At 34.2% G+C, this 25968-nt stretch overlaps 4 protein-coding genes across 5 annotated transcripts; 1 reads left to right on the top strand and 3 right to left on the bottom strand.

Annotated features, from left to right (window-relative positions):
* Window positions 1-419: 419 nt before the first annotated feature.
* Window positions 420-9720, bottom strand: LOC101897703 (myoneurin). Of its 2 annotated transcripts, XM_059120053.1 has the most exons (5): window positions 9466-9720; window positions 4999-6322; window positions 4209-4929; window positions 843-1224; window positions 420-764 (listed from the first exon to the last, which is right to left on the bottom strand). In XM_059120053.1, exons 1-5 carry the CDS (start codon window positions 9586-9588, stop codon window positions 546-548), a joined length of 2769 nt encoding a protein of 922 aa, XP_058976036.1. In that variant the 5' UTR covers window positions 9589-9720; the 3' UTR covers window positions 420-545. The 2 variants fall into 2 exon arrangements, with proteins under 2 accessions (XP_058976036.1, XP_005189137.1); XM_005189080.4 differs by having other exon boundaries at window positions 4209-6322.
* A 1941-nt stretch (window positions 9721-11661) lies between these two features.
* Window positions 11662-12406, top strand: LOC101896662 (uncharacterized). The gene is made up of 2 exons (XM_020038771.2): window positions 11662-11863; window positions 11923-12406. Exons 1-2 carry the CDS (start codon window positions 11823-11825, stop codon window positions 12338-12340), a joined length of 459 nt encoding a protein of 152 aa, XP_019894330.1. The 5' UTR covers window positions 11662-11822; the 3' UTR covers window positions 12341-12406.
* A 385-nt stretch (window positions 12407-12791) lies between these two features.
* Window positions 12792-15177, bottom strand: LOC101897872 (transcription factor grauzone-like). Its single transcript, XM_005189081.4, has 4 exons — window positions 14882-15177; window positions 13581-14566; window positions 13141-13522; window positions 12792-13077 (listed from the first exon to the last, which is right to left on the bottom strand). Exons 1-4 carry the CDS (start codon window positions 15002-15004, stop codon window positions 12814-12816), a joined length of 1755 nt encoding a protein of 584 aa, XP_005189138.1. The 5' UTR covers window positions 15005-15177; the 3' UTR covers window positions 12792-12813.
* Window positions 15178-16981: 1804 nt separating this feature from the next.
* LOC101898214 (transcription factor grauzone) lies at window positions 16982-19443 on the bottom strand. Its single transcript, XM_005189082.4, has 4 exons — window positions 19102-19443; window positions 17774-18762; window positions 17334-17715; window positions 16982-17267 (listed from the first exon to the last, which is right to left on the bottom strand). The coding sequence occupies exons 1-4, from the start codon at window positions 19222-19224 to the stop codon at window positions 17013-17015; spliced, it is 1749 nt and encodes a 582-aa protein (XP_005189139.3). The 5' UTR covers window positions 19225-19443; the 3' UTR covers window positions 16982-17012.
* Window positions 19444-25968: the final 6525 nt, after the last annotated feature.

Genomic DNA, 25968 nt, shown 5'->3' with positions numbered 1-25968 from the left:
CTGGTGTAAAGATTGGATATATCGGTCCACTACTTCTGATACCACCCATATAAATGGACAAAATTTTGATTACCCATAAAGCTCATAAAACACGAAATTAACATCCCATTCCATTCAGACTTGGAACATCTCAATGTTTTTATCAACATAAGATCTGTTATAGAGATAGTAGAGATCGCACCAGTTCAAAGAAAGTGAAATAAGCATCGAAGTCTCTTAAATTTCACACATCCAAATACATTTGTTAACGCAAGATTTGTTGTGAAGATGATATATATCTACCAACCCCTTCTGGTACATCACCCACAAAGGTTCACAATTTTCATTACTTATGTATATCTCTCATAACTCGGCGATTCTTTACAACCTGCTATATCTAAAAATTTCCTCCTCCCTCTAAAAATGTTTTGTTTTTTCAATGAATTTATTGTTTGTTTTATTTACAATTTTCTAGAAGACATTTACATATATACACTTACAAAAATTATATACAATTCATTGTAAATAGTCAAAGAAAATGTATAAATTTAACTTATAAAACGACATCAGCTATCATATGTCGTATCACTTTCATCTCTGGGCAGTGTAGATGGAGGTATGTGATTCGGTGGCAATTTTCCAGAATACTTGGCTCGACGATCCTCTAACCATTCCAGCGGATGGGCATTTTTACGATGAGCGTGCATATTACCGCTTGAAATAAACTGCATGGGACAATAAGTGCAGGTGTACAGCGGTGTCTGACTGTGATGGGCCAAGTGTTCCTTAGGAGAGAAAAAATTAACACAGAAATAAATCATTAAAAAAAATTGAACAAAAATTTCCCAAGACCCTTGTCTCACCTTCAATGCCGTTCGTTGCTTAAATCTCTTCGGACACAAATGACATTCATATTTACTGGTCATTTCATGATTATACTGGACATGTCTTCGATGACTACGCATGTTTAGCGAAACTTTTCCGCATACATGACACGTGTACTCAACAATACCGCCCTCAGGATGTTTCAGAGCCATGTGACTTTTCAAAATCTTCTCATTTACAAAACGTGCCCCGCACACATCACAGCGCATATAATTGATGGGCTTGTCGGAATGCTTTAGCATATGCCTTTCGAAAGCATCATTTTTTCGCAATACCATTCCACAAATATCACAAATCTTCACATATTTCTCCAAATGTATGAGGCGCACATGGTGATCGAGCAAGGTCTGGGAACCATATCTGCAAAGGATATAATGAGTAGTATGAGTAATAGAAACGAAGGGGAGAGGATGTAATTCAATAGGTGGAAATGTAGCCAAACGGAATCTCTGATTGTAAAAAACAGAAAAACCAACCATAAATAAAATTGGTTAAAAGAACGCAATTTTTTGTCAGGAGGTCCTTATATGTTCTTAAAAATGAACAATTATTGGTCAAGGGACCAAAAAATAAACAAAATTTTCTGGGTTGGAAGGCCCTCAACATTTTTTTTTTTTGAAATCCGACGACTTTCTTAAAGGTCTTCGATTATTCACAAGAAGTTTTCTAAAATGTTTCCTAAAAAAATCAAAATTTTTGGTAACATTCCAAAAAAAATCACGACATTTTGTCTTTATCTAAATTTCTCAAATCGGAAGATTTTTGTTTTCTTTTCTAAACGGGATGTGCTTTAAATGTATTTAAAAAAATCCACAATCCACGGAGAAATTCCTAAACAACCCCCCCCCCCCCCCCCCCTTTTGTCCGGAAGGACCTTAAAGCATGTTTACGTTGATTTATTTGAGGTATATTCAAAGGAATTGACAATTTAAACCGACTGGGGTTTCTAAATCGTGTACAGCGTAAACGTACTATTAGATACTCCCCATAAAAATCTTAAAAATTGGTCTTATATTTTTAATTAATTATTTTTCATTCACATCAAAATTGGTTTGTGGAAAATAGTGGAAGGTTTTTCATTTAAATTTCTTTGTATTTAAAAATTGAAAATGAAACCCCATGGTAGAATAATACAGGTAACAGCAAGTGTTTTTGTACAACAAACGTAACAACCATGGTCCAATAAAAAGGTAAGGTAGAGCTACCAGCTGATTACAATTTTTTTTCTAAGTGTGTCCGACTTCTGCAAATGTTGTGTCTGCCATGGTACATTGATATCAAGGTGGTATGATTTTAATTTTTTTATTTTCTTGGCTTAATACCATTGGTATGTTCCCAACATACCAAAAATACAATACAGCTTGAGAATAATATTATGAAAATAGTTTATCATAAGAATTTTTCAACAATGCTTGAGAAACACTTTTTTGCACAAACTTTTCTCAAATCTGTCCTTTGTTGACAAATTTGTTTTGATTTTTTTTGTGAAAATTGTCAACAAAAAATTATTTTCTTTGGTTAAAATCAAAATCACGCGAATTTAGGACCCATTTCCGGACGAAACTCTAAGGTAATGATGAATAATAAATCTGGGAATCTGTAGTATAAATTATTTCAATCTCATTTCAGAATGGAGGCGTCAAAAAGTTGCAGGAATTCAACAGAAGTGAAGAATAAGTGGAGGAGATACAGAAGCTCAAATAAGGGGAAAGAAAGCATCTAAGTATCAAGGCAACAGGATGCAGTGACAGCTGGGATGGCAATCAATGAATGAAATGTGTAAAATAATTAAAAAATGAATAAATAAATATTTTTTACCATTGAAAAAATAAGCTTTATAAAATATTACTTTCGTAAGCTTATTCTGCAATTACAAGAATAAGCTTATGAATAAGGGTTCCTTTTCGATTATTCTATAATTGTTAAACAAACATTTCTCAATACATTCTCAAGATTTTCTCAAGCTTTAGGCTTATGTTTGTAAGCTTATTAAAATATTATTCTCAAGTCAATTTGGTATGTTGGGTTGGGATGTCATCTTTATTTGTTTATATATGTGTTTTCTTTTCAATAACAAAAAAATTGTTCAGAAAATATTCATATTAGGGTGTTTTCAAAATGTTTATTTCAACGTATGCATCGACAAAATCTAAAGTTTTTGTAGCGAAATAATCCTTTAGAGATATATAGTACATGATTTTGAAAAGAAGTGTTGACTTTTCATTCAGTTATCGCGTTTTTCAATTATTTATTCAAAATAAATGCAACAAGTTGTTTGATTTTTTATTGTTTTGATACTAATTCTGACTTTAGTTGTGTATGGTTACTTTTCCAGCAGGAATTGTCCAGCAACTTCTCTCTGAGAGAAAAGGTAGTTTTATTCTCTTTTGCAAGGAAAATGCGAAAAGTAAACAGACGGTATTCCTGCAGAAGCTTGCAACTAATCAGCTGATTTGTCAAAACAAACCAATTTGTCCCCCATAAGGAGAATTAAAACAAAGGAAGCAATACTAATTTTACAAGTTTTTTAAATAAAAATGTTGGAAATAGTCTTTTATTTTTTTATTACATAATAACATTTACGTTTTTCACATTTTGTAAAGTTGTTCTCCAAAAAGTATTAGTCTTGCTAATTCCAAAAAAATCAAATTGAAAGCACAAAAATAAATAAACAAACAATAGAAAACATCTGATTGAATGTCGATGAATGATAAGAAGAAGAGTTGCAAGTGATTGCAAGAAGAAATTTGTCCAGCAAGAATTTGCAAACTTTCAATTGCAATTCGATTTTCACAGATTTTTTGCAAGAGTGAATAAACCAATAGACAAATAAAGGTATAGACTAAAAAGTTTTAAAATTTCCCCTTCCGGCAGATGTCAGGGCTAGTGAAGTCACTCGACTTCGAAAACAAATTATTCATTTTTCTGCTATTTAAGTTCTATATTTTTATATTCCACGACATATTTGGATAATGTAAAAGTAAACAAAGTCACTGTTTCGTTTTTAATTGATAAATAATAGAGAATCATAAAAATATTCAATATTTTGCATTTTGAGAGAATTTTGAGTGAGTCTACTGAACCTCTCTCACAGCATGAACTTTTTTCAGAGATAACAGATGAGACAACTTTTTAGTCTATACCTAATTTGTCTATGATAAAACTACGTTACTCTTTCTCTCTCTCTCTCTCTCTCTGAGAAAAAAAACTGCTGGACAAAGAAAAGTAACCTGGTATTGCACCTACATGCTTTATTCTTTCTTATAGATCACATCATTAAAATGTAACGGAAACAGAAATAAAAATACGACGCTAGTCTGCTATCTCCCTAAAACACTACTTACTTTTTTCCACATTCATTGCAACTGAATTTCTTCTCCTCCTCGGATAAATGTATTAGCTTATGTTTCTTGAGCACACTGGCGGACACAAATGCCTTGCCACAGATATCACAGGTGTGCCGGTTGTACTCCTTTTCATGGACATGTTTTTCATGCAATCGCAAGCAGCGGCGTGTGGACATTACTCTTTCACAATATTTACATTTATAACTGTAGACATCCGTATGACTGCGAATATGTTCGACCAGATGACAGCGGCGCCGAAATTTCTTATCACAACACCAAACATAGGCCTGTTCATTGTGTACCGTCTGAAAGTGACGACGTAAATCTGAAAAGGTTTTCGTTTCCTCCTTACAAATATCACAATACATGCGAAAGTTTTTGGCTAAAAAGTTGTCGTATTCCTTTCGTGTCAATTCGGGCAGTTCCTCGCCTGAATTCACAGCCGAAGGTTCGGTATCATTTTGAGAATCTGAAATCGCATCTTTGCCTGGCGTAGCCTCCATGGGAATATCATTTATACCATCAAGACTATTGGTATTTTCATTTTCACTGGGACTAATTTGATAGGAGGAGGAGGAGGAGGAGGTGGTAGTGGTGCTACATTCATTACTGCTAGTCGAAACATTTGACAATTTTCGGAGAGAACGTCGTAGTCGCGGTGTTTTGGTATCACTTTTGCTTTCAGAATCTTTTTTCTCTTGATCTTTCACCTCATCGCCTGTAGCAGCTAATTCAATTTTTAGTTTGGCATTTTTCTTAGCATTTCTGTTTTTCAATCGGGTCTTACTTTTTGGAATGTCATTGGCGTTCGTTTCCAATTGATTTGTGTCATTCTCCTCGTCATTTTGAGGATATTCTTTTAGTGCTTCATTTTCTTCGGTTTCCTTTGAACTTTTTGCCTCATCAGATGCATCAAGCTTTATTAATATTTTGGGAATTTTTCTAAACATATTCCTCTCTAATGGATCCTTACGTTTTCTGGGCGCGGTATCATCATACGTTATAGGTTCTTCATCAATTGTATTGTCGTTATATAAGTCCATACCATTGTCATCTGATATGGGCTCTTCATCAAATGGGGACTCTTCAGCATTCATAATTACTTTGCTAGTCCCTGCATTATCCTGATTATCGTTCAAATCGGCTTTTTGTTCATCTGTGTATTTATTAATTGAATCATTATGGGTTTGTTCGTTATTAGACAGTGTATTTTCGGAATTTTCCTTAAAATTCTGGGGAGAATTTTGGTGTTTAGAAATTGCATTTTCTGAATTTTCCTCTGAGCATGCGAACACGTGTGACACAACATTGGGCACATCGTCGATTACATTGTCTTCTTGATTATTAAGATCATTGAGTTTGTTACCATTTATGCTTTGACTTTCAGTTAGGCTTTCCTTAAAGAAAATGGCTGTATTTTGAAGATGTTGACCTTCTTCGTTTTTCCTCTTTTCAATGCATTGTTGGCCATCTTGCTCTAGGTCTTTTTGCATTTCATTTATAAGAAAATCTTTGGATAAACTATCCAGAATTTCATCACCTAAAAGTTCGATCAGCTGTTGATGCTGTTCTGCTTCAAAGACGGCAGTCCTTGCATCCAGGTCTTCCGATCTTATGTCATTCATCAAAGTGTGTGGATTTTCGTGAAAACTATCTTCCAATAAACTATTTAATTCCTCTTGTACTGAAAGTTCATTTTCCTGATATTCGTAAATATTTGAATCGGTCGGAAGATTTAAACTCGAATTATTTACATGTGTCAGAAAACATTTTGAATTTGGTTTTGCTGGCGATAATGATTCTTGCAAATTAGATTGCTCTTGCGCATAGAGTTTGTCTCCTTTAATATTCTCCCTGCACTGAATTGGCTGTGAATCGTCAATATTCTCGTTTAGTTTGATAACAATGTCAATACTTCTTGTATTTTTATCAATAAGTTCTTCAAAGTCATTTTGTTCTGGTGGTACCGGTTGAGCTGGTGAAGTTTTGATTGTTTTCATACTCATGGCAAAATCCACATGGGCCTCCTCAATACGTATATAGAATTTATGAAATTCATTCAAAATGTGGAAGCAGGCTGCACATATCCACGAATTGGTTTTTATAGAGTCCTGCAGAGATTAAAAAAGGAACTTTAGTTGTTATATATAATATGAGGATATAGATTTGTCATTTTTTATTAAATTAGAAGATTACTAATTCCCTAAAAATAGGAGGATATTAAGTTTGACGGACAGAACTTTGAATCCCCTTCTTCATATATAGAGTGGCTCGTACGAAATAGTTTGAAGATTTTTTCCTCTTTCCCTCTCTCTATATTTATTTAGTAGCATATCTTGCCGAAAATAACTATAACTAGATAAACAAAGTCATTAATAGCTAAAAACAAAACTAAAATTGATAGAAATGAAAATGCTTCTTTGTGTCAGCTATTATGTTAGAAATATCAGGTTTAAAATACGCACATATATACTCCTCAATAGGATAAACGTTTTTTTTTTTTTACTTTTATGCAGGCATATGGACTTTATCGGCGTTTACATATTTTTCACATTGGAAAACTCCATCAAGTAAAAAAGTAGAAAAGATTTCATTCGATTTCAAGCTGAGTTAACGAAATTCCGTTATAAACCTAAAAGCCTTCAATTGCGGCTATATCAAGACCATGGCAGAAGAATACAGGTAGATGCATCAACGCTTGGGAGCATTGATATGTCAAAAAAAATGTAAGTGGGTTTTTCAAATATAAGTAGATTTTTATATACTTTCTTATACTACGTCATTCGGAGGCTATTATAATTCGCGTTTTTTTACAAATTTAAATAATTTTTCATTCAACATTTTCAATTCCAAAATTGGTTTGACAGTTCATTGTCCAAGCAGCTGTGTGGACGCGACTACCTATATTCTTCTACCATGATCAAGACGTAGAACGACTTTCAATTTGTTTGTGCAGATTTGACGTAATTTTGAAAGCGAACAAAGTGATGAGAACATGGTATTATAATACCGCCTTTCCATGGTAGAATAATACAGGTAATCTCTTCGTCACAGCTGCTGGGACAAATTTTAAAATTGAAAATGTTGAATGAAATATTCATGGTACAATAAAAAGCTAAGGTAGAGCTCCCAGCTGATTACAATTTTTTCCTAAGTGTGCCCGACTTCTGCCAATTTCGTGTATGTATTTGTTGTTTTGAAAAAAAAAACTAAATATTTTCAAAATCAATCAATCATTAATAATATTAACCAGATTTGCCATGAAATTGAAAGATTGAATCCTTACGATCATATTTTTGAGAGAACATCCAGACATTTCATTCATCTTTTGTGCTATTTGACTCATTTTAGAAATTAAAATATATATATATATAAAATAAGTGAAAACAGCTTGTTGGATATAATTTTGAATAATTCTGACAGGAAGCGGGCATAGCCTCAGAGCTGTATTTCTGTAGTTCAACGAAGCTGTTCTACCTCCTTATTGTCCCATGTACATATTATTCAAATTTGTAGAATGTTTCCTTACTACCATGCATGTTTCATTGAAAATTTTAGTTTTGTTTTGTTACCCAGAGTTAATGTACATTTAAAAGGTCTTAAGGGCATTAGGTTTGGTTCAGCCCATGGTAGAAAATGTCAAAAGTTTTTAAATGTTTTTTTTTTTAATGAGTAGAATTGTATATGTTTCCCTATACGATTGCCCATCGAAGGTTGCATGGTAAAATTAATAAGGTGACTTTATTTCAAATAAAAATATCCATCTCTGCATTTTCTGTAATTTACCTTGTCATATTTCACTGGATAGAAAACTGCATGGTAACATTAAGAAGGTTGTAATGAAATGCATTTTGTATCCTACATATAATTCTATGTTGATTTAATGATGTCCGTCTGTCTGTGTGTTAAAATCACAATACAGCCCACGTAGAGATTCAAAATTTGCCACAACAATTTGTATTGTGTCTAGGACTGTTGGTATTGAAAATGAGATATATCAGTCCGCGTTTTTGTATAGTTACCATATAACGGTACCTCCTAATATTCAGTATTTTGATGATTTTTGGCACATTTTTCCACACACAATTTTTTTCTAAAAATTGGTATTTGTCGGTCATATGAGTTCTAGCTCCTGTGGCAAAACATTGAATATATAGGTCCATGCTTTCCTGTATCGCACATATAACGGTACCCACCGATTTTCCACATTTTCATGGTTTTTGTCACATTTTTCTACGGATTTGTCTAAAAATTGGTATTTGTAGATCATAATGGGTTTTAGTTCCTGTGGCGGAACATTGTATGTATTGGTCCATGTTTTCATATAGCCACCGATATTCCGTATTTTCATGATTTTTTCTACGGATTTGTGTAGAATTTGGTATTTGTAGGTCATAATGGGTTCTAGCTCCTGTGACGGAAGATTGTATTTGTATTTTGATGGTTTTTGACAAATTTTTCGGTTCATTGTCCCAACATTCTTCTACCATGGTTCAGCCCACAGATCCAATAAAATCTCGGTATCTCACTGGCACCGGACACGTCGCTTCTATTCTTTATTTCTATTCTCTTTTTATATCACCCTTTAATTACTTTCTACCATATGTTTGGTGTTTCACTTTTTTTTGTAAGTTATCGACATATGTCAGACAATGCCACTACTGCTGACAAAAAGTGGGAAAAACGAATTCTGAATAAATTTTCACCATTTTATGGGCCATTATTACAAATTTATTGCCACCAGCTTTTCTTTAAATTTGTGTAATATTAAACTATTAACTTTCAATTTTGTCGATAATACAACATTAAAATGTCCGTAAAATATTAATTATATCTTTCTCAAATTTATAGCTATGCAGATTGTATTGCATTAAGAAATTTTTCTGTTCATTTCATTTTGTTTATATTCAATGGACAATCCTTTTAGAATATTTATTATTTGTTTATTCAAGTAGTACTACTATTTCATAAGCATCTCTTATCTCTCTAATCGGAATGGTTTTCTTTTACAATCGCATTGATCTTTGATCGTTGTTTGTCTTGTTTTCATTTTCAATACGATTCGATTTGAAAATTTTCACTATTAATTCTCGGCGTTTTTATAAATAAAACGACCAACACATGCACACAGAAGCATATACATCTACACAGTATTTTTGTTATGCACAACAATTTCAGAAGTGAATCACACCTATTTGTTTTTTTTTTTTTTTCAAATGTTTGTTATTATTATTTTTATTTTTTGAAAACTTACAAGTGGCCAGAAATGTTGTTCTATCAATTCGTTCATATTATTTTCCTGCCATTGTTGTGATGAAACATAAATGCAATCAACCGATTCATGTTGCAATTCCAAACACAATAAACACATATCCATTTTGGATAATTATTGACATACAATTTTCTATCCGAAATATAAATTGTTTAGAATTTTGGCAAAGAATATTGAAAATACTCGCGTTTAAATGTTTCTTTCATCCGCACAACAAACCGCCGACTTCTCGTTTGGAATGTAAAAATAAATATGTTCTCTGTCGTTTGCTCTGTGGGAGGGTGAGCGCAATTCAAAGCACACACACGCACATGTGACATGTGAGTTTTTTTAAATGAGAGCAATGGGCCAATAAGGAATTTTATTCTGTTTGAAATAAACAGATGTTCTTTTCTTCAGAACAGCACCATTTGCTGGTTTAACGGTTCTGAGACATAATAACAGTAGTGTTGGTAAGAGATCATCTCACACAAGCACAGTGTTGGTGTTGGGAATTTGTAAAGAGATTTTAGAATACAGGTGAACTTTTCTTTAGTATATTTCCTTATGTTAAAATTTTCTCTAATAGTACGTTTAAATATATGAGGGTTAACCCACTGGATTTGGATTTAAATTGTCATATCCATTACTTTTACTTCAAATAAATCCTACAAAAAGTTCTAACTTAAACATGGCATAAAACTAATAAAATTTGAGAACACAATATTAATAAGCCTTCAAGCGTGATGCAACATGGAAGCATGATACAATAAAATTAAGGCAGGGTTATGATACTATATGATTTTAATTTTTTTATACCCTACAGCGATAAATAAAACCGCAACAAAGTCAAATGCCATAATTTTTACATTTTTTTTAAATTTTATTGAATGAAAGCAAAAATGTCGGAAATAGCATCAAATTTTAGAATAAGTTTAGATGTGTTCGAATTGGTCAACTTTGGCACGAATTATGGCCTTCAAACGGCCAATGAAACCGTCACACACTGCCCGAAGTTGCTCTGCGGTATTTTGGCCCATTCCCGGTGAAGCGCTTGCTTGAGGTCTTCGATACTTTGTTATTTTTTAGTGCCAACATTGCTTTTCAAAATACTCCAGACACAATAGTCAGCGAATATGTATTCCAAGATTTTGGTGGCCATTGTGCGCTGAAAATGAAGCGAGGAACCTCATTTGTAACCATTCTTGGTTGGCGCGTGCTGATTACGATAGTGCTGAGTGTGATGGTGTTGGAATGTCTATGGTCACCGGCCAAAATGTTTGCGTGCCCAAGGTTTTAATACACCCTCCAGAATATTTTCGCAAAAGTATTCAGCATTTATTCTGATGCCACGGCCGATTACAATTAATTTTGTACGCTTGTAAACAATATAATGAGCTGTCACTGGATAATTTTAACAGCTGTTGGACGAGTGGCTTAGAATTGACAGCAGTCTGAAGTTGATTGCAGTTTTTTCATCTCACCCTGTAGTATGGAGCATGGTTCAATAAGAAAGGTTGCTCAATTTCAAGGAAACTAGCAAAATACAACCCTGCACTGGAGCGTTATTATATCAAATAGACTGTTTAAACATGCCACAATTGTTTTGTTTATTAAACATTTTTTTTTTAAATTCTTATGTTGGGGAAACACACAAAACTTGAATGTAATTTGGGGTTCTCCACAAAAGTGAATCCAGGATAGTAGGACAAGATTGGTTTGTTGTTTAAAGAAAGCGAAATGACCGCTGGTAAAGACACAGTACAATTTGGTATCGATGTAAATATCTTATTAATTTTTTAGTTGTCCGGCGTCTGAGACATTTTTCGTTTATCTGTAATTTGTGTCGTAATGAGAATGCCGCCATCTATTTGTAAATTCTTTATTAGGCTAAAATCGATTTATTGATTCCTGTTTGTAGTTCTAAACAGCTGTTCACCTAGTGAACCCTAGTAAACATTTGAGCGAATTTGCTCTGATCCCAGCTGATTGTGTTTTCCTTATATTTCACTCGTAAATAAAAAAATCCCAGTAGTTATGCATTTCACTCATTCGTAAATAACAGAGTTCTCGAGGGTTTTGTTTTTTTAGTCTTTATTTCTGTTTGCGGGCACTTATTATATTTTTGTTGCTAAAGGTTTGTTGATAAACAATGAGAATGCTGCCATAATTTGTGAATTACCTGAAATCGATTTATAGATTCCTGTTTGTAGTTCCAAACAACTGTTCATTTAGTGAACCCTAGTAAACATTTGACTGAATTCGCTCTTGTGAAATTCTACTTCCAAACAATCGGCGAATTCGTTTAATGTATTCGAAGTACTATTTGCGTAACATAAAAGTAATATTTTGAGCACAATATGAATGGATTAAAATTGGCCAGGGCTCTCTCCGTTTTAAGGTAAGTTGATAAACAACTACTCAAGAGTTTTTCAATAAAAATCTTTTGTCATATTGCAGAGCCGCTTTACCTAAACAACGGTATCGTTTAATGGGCCAAAAAGCCGCCGCTAGAGGCACAGCTGCACCGGCAGAGGGAGAAGTAAATAATCAGCCCATTAACTATTTTGGCAGCGATGCTGCATTATGGCGTGCCAAAGATACACGCAGTGGAGGATCTGACGAACATTTATGGTATCAACCCTATGTCATTTCGGGAAGTTTGGCCATTTTTCTGTTGTATTTTTGCGTTTTGCGCGAGGAAAGTGATATTGATTTAAAATTAGAAGGTAGCCTTTATGAGCACGTGCAGGGCTTGGAAGAAGTTCAACTGTCTATGAACTATAAATACAATAAGGAAAACGGTTTGGATAATACTGAAGTTGTGAAGAGATTAACGGAATTGGGTATTGATGTCAAGCTATTAGATGGTAAATAATTATGGATTAAGTCGAAAATGCAATTATAATAAACTTTTGTTAAGATTTCTCATTGTTAACTAAAACACAGCGTTTTTAAATCTTTTGCAAAAAAGTCAGCGAATGCTAAGGACTATATGATAAGAGCAATGACCTTATAAAGGGCGGGAAAGTTGTGCCAATTTGTATTTGCGTATGAGAGATATGAAATTTATGAAGTCACTCATACTTGCAGGAACTGATGTACTGAATCATAAACCAGACATAACTGTAGGTAGTTATGGGTTCGTCTAGAAGTGTTTTATGCCAAACCGCATCGCAGAACAATTTTCTTTTAAGTGTACAAGTATTGTAGAAATCCAATTTTTTTAATATTTTCCAAATCTCTTTAGAAACAACTCAAGCGGACACCTGCCTGTCAAATGTTTATTTTCATCGCACACACTGCCGACGTCTTAGATTCAAACATCAATTCTCCTTCAACATCGAAGAATTAACCCAAGGGAGAGAATAAATTCAACTTGTAATACCATCTACTTGTTGCTATATTATCATTTTGTCCATCATGTGTTACATTTGTTTTTCCTAATTTATATTTTGGTGGTAAATTACCCGAATATTTGGCACGACAATCTTCTTCCCATTCTTTGGGATGAGCCTTTTTACGGTGGCTATGCATGTTGGCATTCGAGTTGAAAGTTTTCGGACAATATTGACACGTATACAAGACAGTGCCTGTATGTGTAGCCATGTGTTCCTAAAATGCAATCAAAAAAATAACGTATGGATATTAATTTACATTTGTTTTTACATCTCTTACCTTTAATGCACTCGCTCTCTTATAGGCCTTCTCACACAACGTACACTTAAAGTCATAACCCAATTCGTGTTTATCTTTAACATGCTTTTTATGGGCCTTAAGCGTTGGCGAAATTTGTGAACATATATAACAGGGAAATTGTTGCTTACCACCCTCCGGATGTTGAGAGTCTTTGTGTCGTTTAAGACCTCGCTGCCCCGTCACTTTTAGGCCACAAACATCACAAGCTATTGTGGGTATCGGCACACCTTTGTGCTTCAGCATATGACGTTCGAAAACATCTTTTCCTCGCATTTTTTCCCCGCAAACATCACACACCAGGGCATACTTGTTTAAGTGCACAACTCCGATATGATTGGCTAATGAATTGTTATTGCCAAACCTGCAATGAAACTGAATTAGGTACCATAAAAGAAAACCAAAATACCTATATGGCTTACAGTTTACCACATTGGTCGCACGAGAATTTCTTTTCCTCGTCGGATAGATGTATCAGCTTGTGTGTCTTCAGGCCGGTTTTTCTAGAGAAGCCCTTCTGACATATATCACAGACATAAGTTTTATCCTGAATCTCATGTGTCTTTACATGCAATTCTAGGCAACGACGATTAGACATCACTTTGCCACAATGTTGACATTTAAAATAATCCGGATTAAGATGACAATGTATGTGATCCACTAAAAGACTACACTTTAAGAATTTCTTATTGCAGCACACTGCATAACCAGGTTCATTGTGTTCTTTATTGAAATGTTTACATAGCTCATAGAATGTATGCATTGGGGTTTGGCAAATAACACATGTGATTTTGTAATGTTTTGCGAGAAAATCATTAACTTCTTTTCGTTTAGTACGTGGTTTGTAATAAGGATTCAAACGTGGTTTCCAATCTCCTGATTTTTGGGATATATCATTATCATCAGTTTCACTTTCGCTGTCTGAGGCGGCGGAATCTGGTACATCAGCAAATATCATTGCGGGACTAGAAGCACCATCCTTCGCACTGGGTATGTCGTTTTCCTTTATTTTTAAAGAATCATTATCTCCCCCATCATTTGCTTTGGTGACCTTTCGAGCTCTTTTCTTGTGCGTTGGAAAGATTTTTTCCAATGGATCTTCAGTAGTCACATCAGATTTGGAAGAAATTTCATTATCAATACTTATGGGCGGTTCTTCAATTAAAATCTCAGTTTTTATTTCCGGACAGAGATCGGTTACTTTCGTAGTAACTTCTGTTTCATCTTTTGAGATTTCACAAATATTTGTAATAAAACGTCCAGGATGTTCCGTAGACTCCAACACCTCAGTTTTTAGTGCAGAAACGAAATATGTATGTACATCTTCTATATGCAAATAGAATTTATGAAAGTCGTACACGATTTTCCAGCATGCATTGCAAAGCCATGATGTGGGTGTTATCGATTTCTGAATTGGTATAAAAATGTAAATTATATAGAGAGAAAAATCAGAGACATTCAGCTATAAAATGCAGTGATTTAAAAGCAAAAGGCAAAACTAGACTATTCCGATACACCAAATTTTGAGCTACCTGTAATAACTCAAAACGACTCGGAGCCGCTTTAAAGTTAACAGAATTTATAGGGTAGTAGGTCACTAAAAACGTTTCTATATTTATTTTTTAAATATTTGAGCGTTAACTTTCCAGCGACAACATTGTAATAAATCAGGATATGCATTCTGAAACTTGACTCTTCGGACGTTCATCTTTATACAACTTACAAGAGACCAAAAGTGTTTTTCCAATATTAATTCTATGTTCTCCTCTTGCCATCGTGTGGATGCCACTTTAATCCCGTCCACGGGCTCTCCTTTTAGCTCCAAACACAATAAACACATATCCATTTTGAAGATAGTTTCCTTGTGAAACGAATTAGTTCAAAGACAACTTTCACTAAATGGAACTATTGGAACTAGAAGAAAAATATTGCTCACATTTTCCCCTAGCTGAATAGAAAGCTTCTAAACATTCCCGACAGAGTGATAACAAAACTAAACATAGTGGATTGTTTTGGTTATAGGGGAACTAATGATTTAATTAATAATATTTAATATCATTTTATAACACAACTAGTTCTCTAAGGCTTTGGTGGTAAATATGAGCTGAACCAAGGCAAAATGTAAACAAAGAAAGGGATCTATACGCATACTTGTGGCAATGACTATTTAGGGATCGCCAATTCGATATTTAACAACCATAGACGTGGAATTTTGGGGCATTTATACAATTGAAGATTTGGAGCACAATTATACTATATAGGCTTAATTAAATCCAGTGAGTTAATCTTGTGTATTTAGATACACCCTAAGACGACATAAAAACCACTCAGCTGGTGTTTGCTTACGTATGCATACACAAACAAATAAGAACGTAAAAATAAACAAAATGATGTATTAAAAAATTAGAGACAATTAATGTTGCAGAATTAATAATTATTCACCTTCTGTAAGGTAATGCATTACGTATCGTTCAATGTATTATCATGAGATATGAAATGTTAGGTTTTTGTCGTTGTTCCAACGTAAAGTGTAAAGAACGCCGATGTACGACTTTGCAGTGTACCTCAATACTTATGTGAATGAACGTATATTTTTTAACTTCAATTGTCTCGTATTATCTTTTTTGATAAATCATTTTTGGTTATTTTTGCGTTCTTTTTCTCTGCCATGGCCGACCTTATCTTGGCCTTACTTCTACCATTTGCAAGTCAAATGGCAGACAAATAAAACTTTCGGTTTGGTAAATGAAATCAAATAAACTCTTGATAAACAATTATTCAAAAGTTTTTCAATAAAAATCTTTCATCATATTGTAGAGCCACTTTAACTAAACAACAGCATCGGCTAATGAGCCAAAAAGCCGCTGCTAGAGGCACAGCTGGACCGGCAGAGGGAGAAGTAAATAACCAGCCCATTAACTATTTTGGCAGCAATGCTGCATTATGGCGTGCAAAAGATACACGCAGTGGAGGATCTGACGAACATTTATAGTATCAACCATATGTCGTTTCAGGAAGTTTGGCCATTTTCCTGTTGTATTTTTGCGGTTTGCGTGAGGAAAGTGATATTGATTTAAAATTAGAAGGTAGCCTTTATGAGCACGTACAGGGCTTCGAAGAAGATCAGCTGTCTATGAACTATAAATATAATAAGGAAAACGGTTTGGATAATACTGAAGTTGTGAAGAGATTAACGGAATTGGGTATTGATGTCAAACTATTATATGGTAAATAATTATGGATTAAGTCGTAAATACAATTATAATAAACTTTTGTTAAGCATTCTCATTGTTATATAAAAGACAGCGTTTTTGAATCTATTGCAAAAAATGTCAGTGAATGCTAAGGACCATATGATGAGGGCAATGATCTTTAAAGGGTGGGGACTTGATGTCATGGGCAAAAGCGGTAGTTATAAAGTTATGCCAATCTAGTTCGGCCAAACGAACTAGTTAAGTGGATACCGGTCGTTTGTATGAAAATCTGCGTATGAGAGATGGGATATTTATGAAGTCACTCATACTTGGAGGAACTGATGTACTGAACCATAAACCTGACATAACTCTAGGTAGTTATGGGTTCGTCCAGAAGTGTTTTATGCCAAACCGTCCGAGAATGTGTTAAATCATTGCAGAATAATTTTCTCGTAAATTTAAAAGTATTGTGGAAATCCAATATTTTCCAAATCTCTCAGCTTAAGCGGACACGTGCCTGTCAAATGTTTGTTTTCATCGCACGCCCTGCCGAAGTCTTAGATTCAACTATCAATTCTCCTTCAATATCGAAGAATTAACCCAAGGGAGAGAATAAAATCAACTTGTAATACCATTTACTTGTTGCTATATTATCATTTGTTACATTTGTTTTTCCCACATGTAATACCACGCACTTGTTGCTATATTATCATTTTGTTCATCATTTGGTTCATTTGTTTTTTCTAATTTGTATTTTGGTGGTAAATTGCCCGAATATTTGGCACGGCAATCTTCTTCCCATTCTTTGGGATGAGCCTTTTTACGATGACTGTGCATATTGGCATTCGAGTTGAAAGTTTTCGGACAATATGGACACGTATACAAGATAGTGCCTGTATGTGTAGCCATGTGTTCCTAAAATACAAGCAAAAATATACCAATATATGAATATTAAATCACATTTGTTTTTACATCTCTTACCTTTAAGGTACTCGCTCTCTTATAGGCTTTCTCACACAGCGTACACTTAAAGTCAAAACCCAATTCGTGTTTATCTTTAACATGCTTTTTATGGGCCCTGAGCGTTGGCGAAATTTTGGAACATATATAACAGGGAAATTGTTGCTTTCCACCCTCCGGGTGTTGAGACTCTTTGTGTCGTTTAAGACCTATCTGCCCCGTCACTTTTAGGCCACAAACATCACATGCTATGGTGGGTATCGGCACACCTATGTGCTTCATCATATGACGTTCGAAAACGTCTTTTCTTCGCATTTTTTCCCCGCAAACATCACATACCAGGGCATACTTGTTTAAGTGCACAACTCCGACATGATAGGCTAATAAATTATTATTGCCAAACCTGCAATGAAACTGAATTAGTTACCATAATAGAAAACCAAAATACCTATTTGGCTTACAGTTTTCCACACTGGTCGCACGAGAATTTCTTTTCCTCGTCGGATAGATGTATCAGCTTGTGTGCCTTCAGGCCGGCTTTTTTAGAGAAGCCCTTCTGACATATATCACATATAAAAGTTTTATCTTGAATCTGGTGTGTCTTCATATGCAATTCTAGGCAACGGCGATTAGCTATTACTTTGCCACAAAGTTGGCATTTAAAATAATCCGGATTAAGATGACAATGTATGTGATCCACTAAATAACAACATTTAAAGAATTTCTTATTGCAGCACACTGCATAGCCAGGTTCATTGTGTTCTTTATTGAAATGTTTACATAGTTCATAGAATGTTTGCATTGGGGCTTGGCAAATAGCACAGGTGATTTTGTAATGTTTTGCAAGAAATTCATTAACTTCTTTTCGGTTAGTACGTGGTTTATTAAAATGATTCAAACTTGGTTTCCATTCTCCTGATTTTTGGGATGTATCATTGTCATCAGTTTCAATTTCGCTGTCTGAGGCGGCGGAACCTTGTACTTCATCAAATATCATTGCAGGACTAGAAGCACCATCCTTCGCACTGGGTATGTCGTTTTCATTTGTTGTTAAAGAATCATTATCTCCCCCATCATTTGCTTTGGTGACCTTTCGAGACGTTTTCTTGTGCTTTGGAAAGATTTTTTCCAATGGATCTTCAGTGGTCACATCAGATTTGGAAGAAATTTCATTATCAATACTTATGGGCGGTTCTTCTTCAATTAAAATCTCAGTTTTTATTTCCGGATAAAGATTGGTTACCTTCGTAGTAACTTCTGTTTCGTCTTTTGAGGAATCCCAATTATTTGTAACAAAAGGCCCAGGTTGTTCCGAGGCCTCCAATACCTCAGTTTTTAGTGCAGAAACGAAATATGTATGTACATATTCTATATGCAAATAGAATTTATGAAAGTCGTACACGGTTTTCCAGCATGTATTACAAAGCCATGATGTGGATGTTATCGATTTCTGAATAGGTATTAAAATGTAAATTATATAGAGAGAAAAATCAGAGACATACAGCTATGAAATTCAGTGATTTAAAAGCAAAAGGCAAAACTAGACTATTACGATACACCAACTTTTGAGCCACCTGTAATAACTCATATTAATAATACAACAATAAGACACTACAATTCGGAACCGCTTTAAAGTTAACAGAAATTATGGGGCTAGTAGGTCATTAAAACGATTCTTTATTAATTTTTTAAATATTTCTGCATTAACTTTCTAGCGACAACATTGTAATAAATCAAAATATGTACTCTGAAACTCGACTCGTCAAAGGTCCATCTTCATACAACTTACAAGAGACCAAAAGTGTTTTTCCAATATTAATTCTATGTTGTCCTCTTGCCATTGTTTGGATGTTGCTCTAATCCCGTCCATGGGTTCTCCTTTTAGCTCCAAACACAATAAACACATATCCATTTTGAAGATTGTTTCCTTGTGGAACGAATTATTTCAAAGACAACCTTCACTAGATGGAACTATTGGAGCTAGGAACAACAATATTGCTCCCCTAGCTGAATAAAAATTTTGACGCGTAGTGTGCCCAATTTTAATTTTGTTTTAATTTTTTTGCCACCGTCCGCGACGTAAAATTGTTCTATTCCAGAGTTAGATTGAATTGCCACCACGTCAGGGTTGTATTTCGGTCGATTATTTGAGAGATAAATTAATCGACAGTCCAACCCTGCGAGCCTGCGATATTGTAAGGGCTTGTTAGGTCGGTAGCATAAATGAGGTAAATTTCAGGATAAATTTAAGAAAAGCCGAAAAGAGGGAAAATTCAGCGTCATCCCCGATCTTATATAAGGAGGAGGAGGAGGATAATAATAAAATAAAATGTCCTCAAAATTAAACAAACAAACTGAAATTTGAAACATTAACTATCAGGATCTTTTAGTCATTATCTATGGAGTTCACATATCAGACTACCCTTTATTACTTCAAACAAATAACTGACGCCAATTTTGGCTCTTTTAAGGATTGCAACTATCACCTGCCTGAACGAGCTCTTTTAGGTAGCTTGGGGACTCTATCACTTGTCCACAACGATTCAATAATGTGGCGTTCCACTGCACTTGATTCGCTCTCTATTCGTTGTTTGACCCTTAACTATGAAAAAACTACCTAATTCTTCACACAAAATTTCCTGAGCGAACACTCATATTTGTACGTTGTTCAAATCAAATCACTCTCAGAACAACGAAAAAATATGTCCCATCCCTAACAAATGAGAGCATTTATCGAAAAAATAAATTATGACATTTAAAAATTAAAAATAGAAAAATTTGATGAAATTTTAAAAATTTTTGGGAAGACTGAAAATTTTGAATGAAAACTACAATGTTGAATGGCGTATGTACATTGAAACGAAAGTAAATTTTGTTTTCTCTCTCATTCAAGGTACGCATTTGGTCCACGAGTTAAATTTTCCACAGAAAACTGCAAACAAAAGAGGCAATATTTTCAAAATGTTTCTATCGGCAGAAAAAATGTTTGACAAGTGTCTCTCCAGCAGAATTTAAAAATGGAAAAACACAAAAATGTGTTCAAAATGTCAACATTTACACAAAAAGTTGAAATCGTGAATGAAAATTGTAAAATTAATGATATAATAAATCTTTGGGAGGAAAACAATAATTTCTTCTATTCATATTAGTGAGAATTTCATGGATTTTCGTATAAATTCCCATTAAAATCAACAAACAAAATTTTTGAAAAAAGGAATTATTTTACTATGAATTACGAATCGTGCCGTATGAACGGGTTAATTCGTGTTCTTAATTCTGAGAGCGAACAACGTTGTTCGGTTTCCAATGGAAACATGCTATTAAAACCAAAACATACATGTATCAAAACTTAAAGTAATTCGGGGTAACCCTACACTCCAATTCAATTATAAAACTTAGAATTGTTAATGTTCCTTACAAAACATGAATTCTTATACCGAACACATGGTTAGTGTCAAATTCGATATGACGTTTTTTGATTTAATTCCATTTCTTGATATACTATAGGTATACCCTTTTTTGATATAAAATTTCAGAGCAGGGCAATGTGAACATATTTTTTCCTAATAATAGGCGATGGTTCGGAAACTTTTTTGTGGTTAAGGAACAGCGACACCTCGTTAGATAATATATTCGTATATTTCATGTTTCCAAAATTGGAAAATGTAGAATACTTTATGTATGTATGCTGTTTGGTCTCAACTTGAAAGGGATTTTGACTTTTTCACGATTTTCTAGCGATTGCTTGAAGTGTTGAGAGATGAGGACCATCAGCTATCAACTATACATTCAGGGGAATGATGTGAAAGCATTAACACCAAATATCTTAAGAATTATCATTCTGCATTAATAATCCAAATTCCAAAAATGTATATTTTTGAAATTAAAATGATTTATTGAAAATTAATTATTTTGTTTACATTTTTGGACACATAACTCTGTGGTTGTTGTATAACAACACTTGCTGTTACCTGTATTATTCTACCATGGAGGTGAGCCAAGGAAAATTTTAAACAAAGAAAGGGATCTATGCGCATACTAGTGGCAATAACTATTTAGGGACCGCCAATTCGACATTTAACAAGCATAGTCGTGGAATTTTGGGGCATTTATACCATTGAGGAATTGGAGCACAATTATACTAAAGATTAACCCACTGCCTTAATTATATCCAGTGATTTAATCTTGTGCATTTAGATACACCCTTAATGGGGCATAACAAGCACTCAGCAGATGTTTGTTTACCAAAAAATAATGCAAAAATAAACAAAAATGATGTATTAAAGTCAGCTGAAAATGTGCAACTTCGGTTGGCCACCAGAACTCGGGCAGCGTGTGATGGCCGTTTGAAGGCCATCATTCGTGCCAATGGTGATCAATTCGAACAAATCTAAACTTATTCTAAAATTTAATGCTATTTCCGACATTTTTGCTCTCATTCAATAAAATGTAAAAATTATGGCGTTCGACTTTGTTGCAGTTTTTTTATCTCACCCTGTATTTGATAGAACGTTTAATTTTTTTTGACATATCACTGTTCCCAAGCGTTGATGCATCTACCTGGATTCTTCTAGCATGGGTGTATCTCAACACCATGGTAGAAGAATGTAGGTAGACGCGTCGAACACAGCTGCTAGGACAATGAGCTGTCAAACCAATTTTGGAATTGAAAATGTTGGATGAAAAATTATTTAAATTTGTAAAAATTGTTGAAAACGCGAATTATAAAGCCTCCAAATGACGTAGTATAAGAAAACATATAAAAAACTACTTATATTTGAAAAAAACATTTAATTTTTTTGACATATCAATGCTCCCAAGCGTTGATGCATCTACATGTATTCTTCTGCCATGCTAAACACACAAGGTTACAGCCTGTTCAGTAAACTAATTCTTCTATCATTTGCAAGTCAAGTGGCAGACAAATAGAATTTTGGTTTTCGTGCATACGAAAAAAGTAAATAAATTAATCTTAATTAGTATAAATGTGCTATTAGTGTCCTTAAAATTAGGCAAACTTTTTTTCGTGCGACAATAAAGATTGACATTGATGACATTTTTATTTGCTCGTCTCCTGGTTGACTTGCTATAGACAGTGCTTATAATATGATTGTCGATCAATTTTCATTTTCCCCAACCAAAAATGTTTTACGATATGTGGTGGAAGAGTTTTATTGAATCATTTTATGCCAAAACATCAAATTGACAAGATGTTTGCATATCCAACTCTTCTTTCATAGCTTCAGGTTCTTCATAGTTAGGTGGTGAACTTTTTTTGCGATTATGATGCTTTTTGGCATTTGAATTAAACAATGCGGCCATGTGTACAAATATCTATCTGTATGAGCAGCCATTTGTTCCTTAAAAAGATTCAGTGAGAAAGATTAAAAACGGGTAATAAAATTAATTATATTAAAAATACCTTTAACGTTGTTGATCTCTTTACACATTCGTTAAATTGTACATTTGAAATCTTAGCTAGTTTCGCATGTGTATACAATATGTCGTTTAAGAGATTTTTCTGTATTATTGCCAACATCTTCTTCAATTCATTGTTGAAAGGATTTAAATTTTCATCTGAATTAAAACCATTATCCAGATTATCTTCAAAATCTTCTAACGTTCTTTGTGTATCACTGTCAGTATTCTTTTGATCGTTTTCGCATTCGTCTAAATGTTGTACTTTCACAATTGTTATTTTCTTATTAGTTTTTCTGGTTGTACAATATTTAAGAACATGTGCAAAGGATCTTTTCGTTTTTTCCTTTTCCTTTTGTTGGTTACTGATTTCTCATTTCAAGGTTGTCAAGCAAGGTAAAACGTTTGCTTCATCACATTTTGATTAATCTAAACTCTCAATGAAATGATACATTCCTCTTTGTACATCATTAGCTTCCAAAGTGTCCACATTAGTTAAGGTTTTAGATGCACATTCTTTGGGCTTTAGCTTTAATAATGTTTCAAAAGATTTATGTCATTTTCTATTTCAAATAGAATTTGTGAAATTCTCTTAGCATATCCCAGCAATTAATGCAAATCCATGATGCGGAAGCACTAGTTTTCTGAAATGAAAAAAAAGTGTTAGTGGAGTTCTTCGTTTTTTCTACATTCTACATGCTACATTCTTACACGGTAAGGAGAAGGATTTTGTTAAAGAGGTGTTAAAGTGTTAACAGATGTCATTTGGAAACTAATAATTAAACAAATTGTCACCTTATCGGGAGTAAAGGGTGTTTTTTTTAAGTTAGATAGAACTTTAAATTATAAAAAGTAACACAAAATATTAAATTTTGATGAAACTTTTTTTTATTTGTTTCAGTATACTCTGACAAATCATCATGAATAGACTCACGCTTGAACAACGCTCTTCGTTCTTTCGCCAATTGGGCTCTAGAGCAGTTGGCAAATGACCCGTTGTTTTATGGCAAAATTATGTTCAGCGATGAGGCGCATTTTTTGCTTAACGGGTTTGTTAATAAGTAAAATTGCCGCATATGGAGTGAGACCAATCCACAAGAGACCCTACAGACTCCATTACATCCAGAAAAATGCACCGTATGGTGCGGGGTTTTCACGCTGGTGGCATCACCGGACCTTATTTCTTCAAAAATGAGGCCAGAGCTCGCGTCACGGTCGATGGAGATAGATACCGCACCATGATCAATGATTTTATGTTTAAAAATATGGATGACATTGATCCGGAGGAGATGTGGTTTAAACAGAATGGCGCTACGTGTCATACGGCGAACGCAACCATCGACTTATTGAAATCAAAATTTGGCGATAAGTTAATTTCGAGAAGTGGACATGTCAATTGGCCTCCAAGGTCGTGCGATTTGACACCTCTCGACTATTTTCTGTGGGGCTACGTGAAGTCACTGGTTTATGCTGATAAACCAGCAACAATTGACGCCTTGGAGGCCAGCATTGTTCGTTATATTCATGACATACGGCCAGCAGTGCTAGAAAAAGTGGCAAAAAATTGGACGTCCAGAATGCAGTTCATCAAGAACAGTCGCGGTGCCCATATGTATATATTTTCAAATGTTAATGTCGCGTATTGATCTTTCGAATACAAAAAAAAAAATATTGATTAAAATTTAATTTTTTGTGTTATTTTTTTCAAATTCAAGTTCTATCGCGCTTAAAAAAACACCCTGTAGTACAACACAACCCACATTTTATACCCTCCACCATACATAGTATGGAGGGTATATTAAGTTCGTCATTCCGTTTGTAACTCATCGAAATAATAGTTTTAGACCCAACAAAGTATATAAATTCTTGATCTGCCGTCCGCCCGTCTGTTGTAATCATACTACAGTCAAAACGAATTAAGATAGGAGCTAAAATTTTGCACAGATCTGTCTTTTGTCTGGCAGGCAAGTCAAGCCCCCATATAACGGTTCACCGCGATATGCGGTATTTTGATGATTTTAGCCACATTTTCCAATAGAATTGTCTTAAAATCCACACAAGGAGTTCTTTCTGAGTATTTTACTTTTTGAAAGAGAATTGTTATATAGGTCCACGATAACGTACAGCCCTCATATAACGGTACCCCCGATATTAGGTATTTTGATGTTTTTTAAAACATTTTTCAATGGAATTGCTGAAATTCTAGATAAGGAGTTCTTAGTGAGTAATTTACGTTCTGAAAGAGAACTGTCTATATAGGTCCACGATATAGTATATACCCCATATAACGGTACCCCACGATAGTCGGTTCGGAATTGTTTCAAATTTCGTATATAATGTTCGGAACAGTTACTACAGCCTATGACACAAATTATTTATACAGGAGTACGTCTTTGTATAGCCCCCATATATCGGTTTTCATTTGAGCGGTATTTTCCGACGGAATGTTTTTGACATTTTTTAAGTTTCTTCCAAATGGAGGGTATAAGGAGAAGGTGAAGGGTAAAAAAGGTTTGGCCCGGTCGAACTCAGATGCTGTTTTACTTGTTTGTTTAAAAACATTTTTAAAGAAAAAACTCAAAAAGTCGAAAAAATAATCTGATTTTTTACTTTCTTACGCAGCTGATGTCCAAACAAATAACAAGAACAGTTGTACATGTTCGGTTAGATAACAAACTATGGTGTTCTCAAAGCAGATCGGTGAGATAGTCGCATCAGCAATGGTACCATTAATCTTTAAAACTATTCCAACTAACTTCCAAAATTGTTTTCAAATGAAATATTCGTACACAATTTTTTATTAATTACTAGCTGGCCCGGTCCGCGTTGCCGGCCCGTAGTTTTTGTCTATTATGCATATATTCCCAAGCATAATTATTCACAGATATGACTGATATAAGTGTTCACGTACATGTCGATTTAAAGTGTTTTAAAATACCTGTACCCATTTTTAACCAGTGGGCTTCAATATTTAAACCGTGGGCTTCAACTGTGTGGATGTGCTATACAAATCTATTAAAAAGTATATATCAATCTTATCGCCATATAAGGGATCAAATTAATTTTTAATATGGTAAAAATCGTAGCAAAATCTTCCAGTCAAATGAGCAGTAATTTGGAATTTGCTGTATTTTGTATACTACATAATTGAGGGCTGAATGATTTAAGAATAGCCAAAGTTAATTACTTTTTTAAACCCATTAGCAACTTAGATTGTGCATTAGAGTCCTCATAAGTC

Source organism: Musca domestica, unplaced genomic scaffold, assembly GCF_030504385.1.
Source record: "Musca domestica strain aabys unplaced genomic scaffold, Musca_domestica.polishedcontigs.V.1.1 16, whole genome shotgun sequence".
Taxonomy (NCBI): domain Eukaryota; kingdom Metazoa; phylum Arthropoda; class Insecta; order Diptera; family Muscidae; genus Musca; species Musca domestica.
The sequence above is the reverse complement of the archived record's forward strand: the minus strand, read 5'-3'. Positions and strand labels throughout refer to the sequence as shown.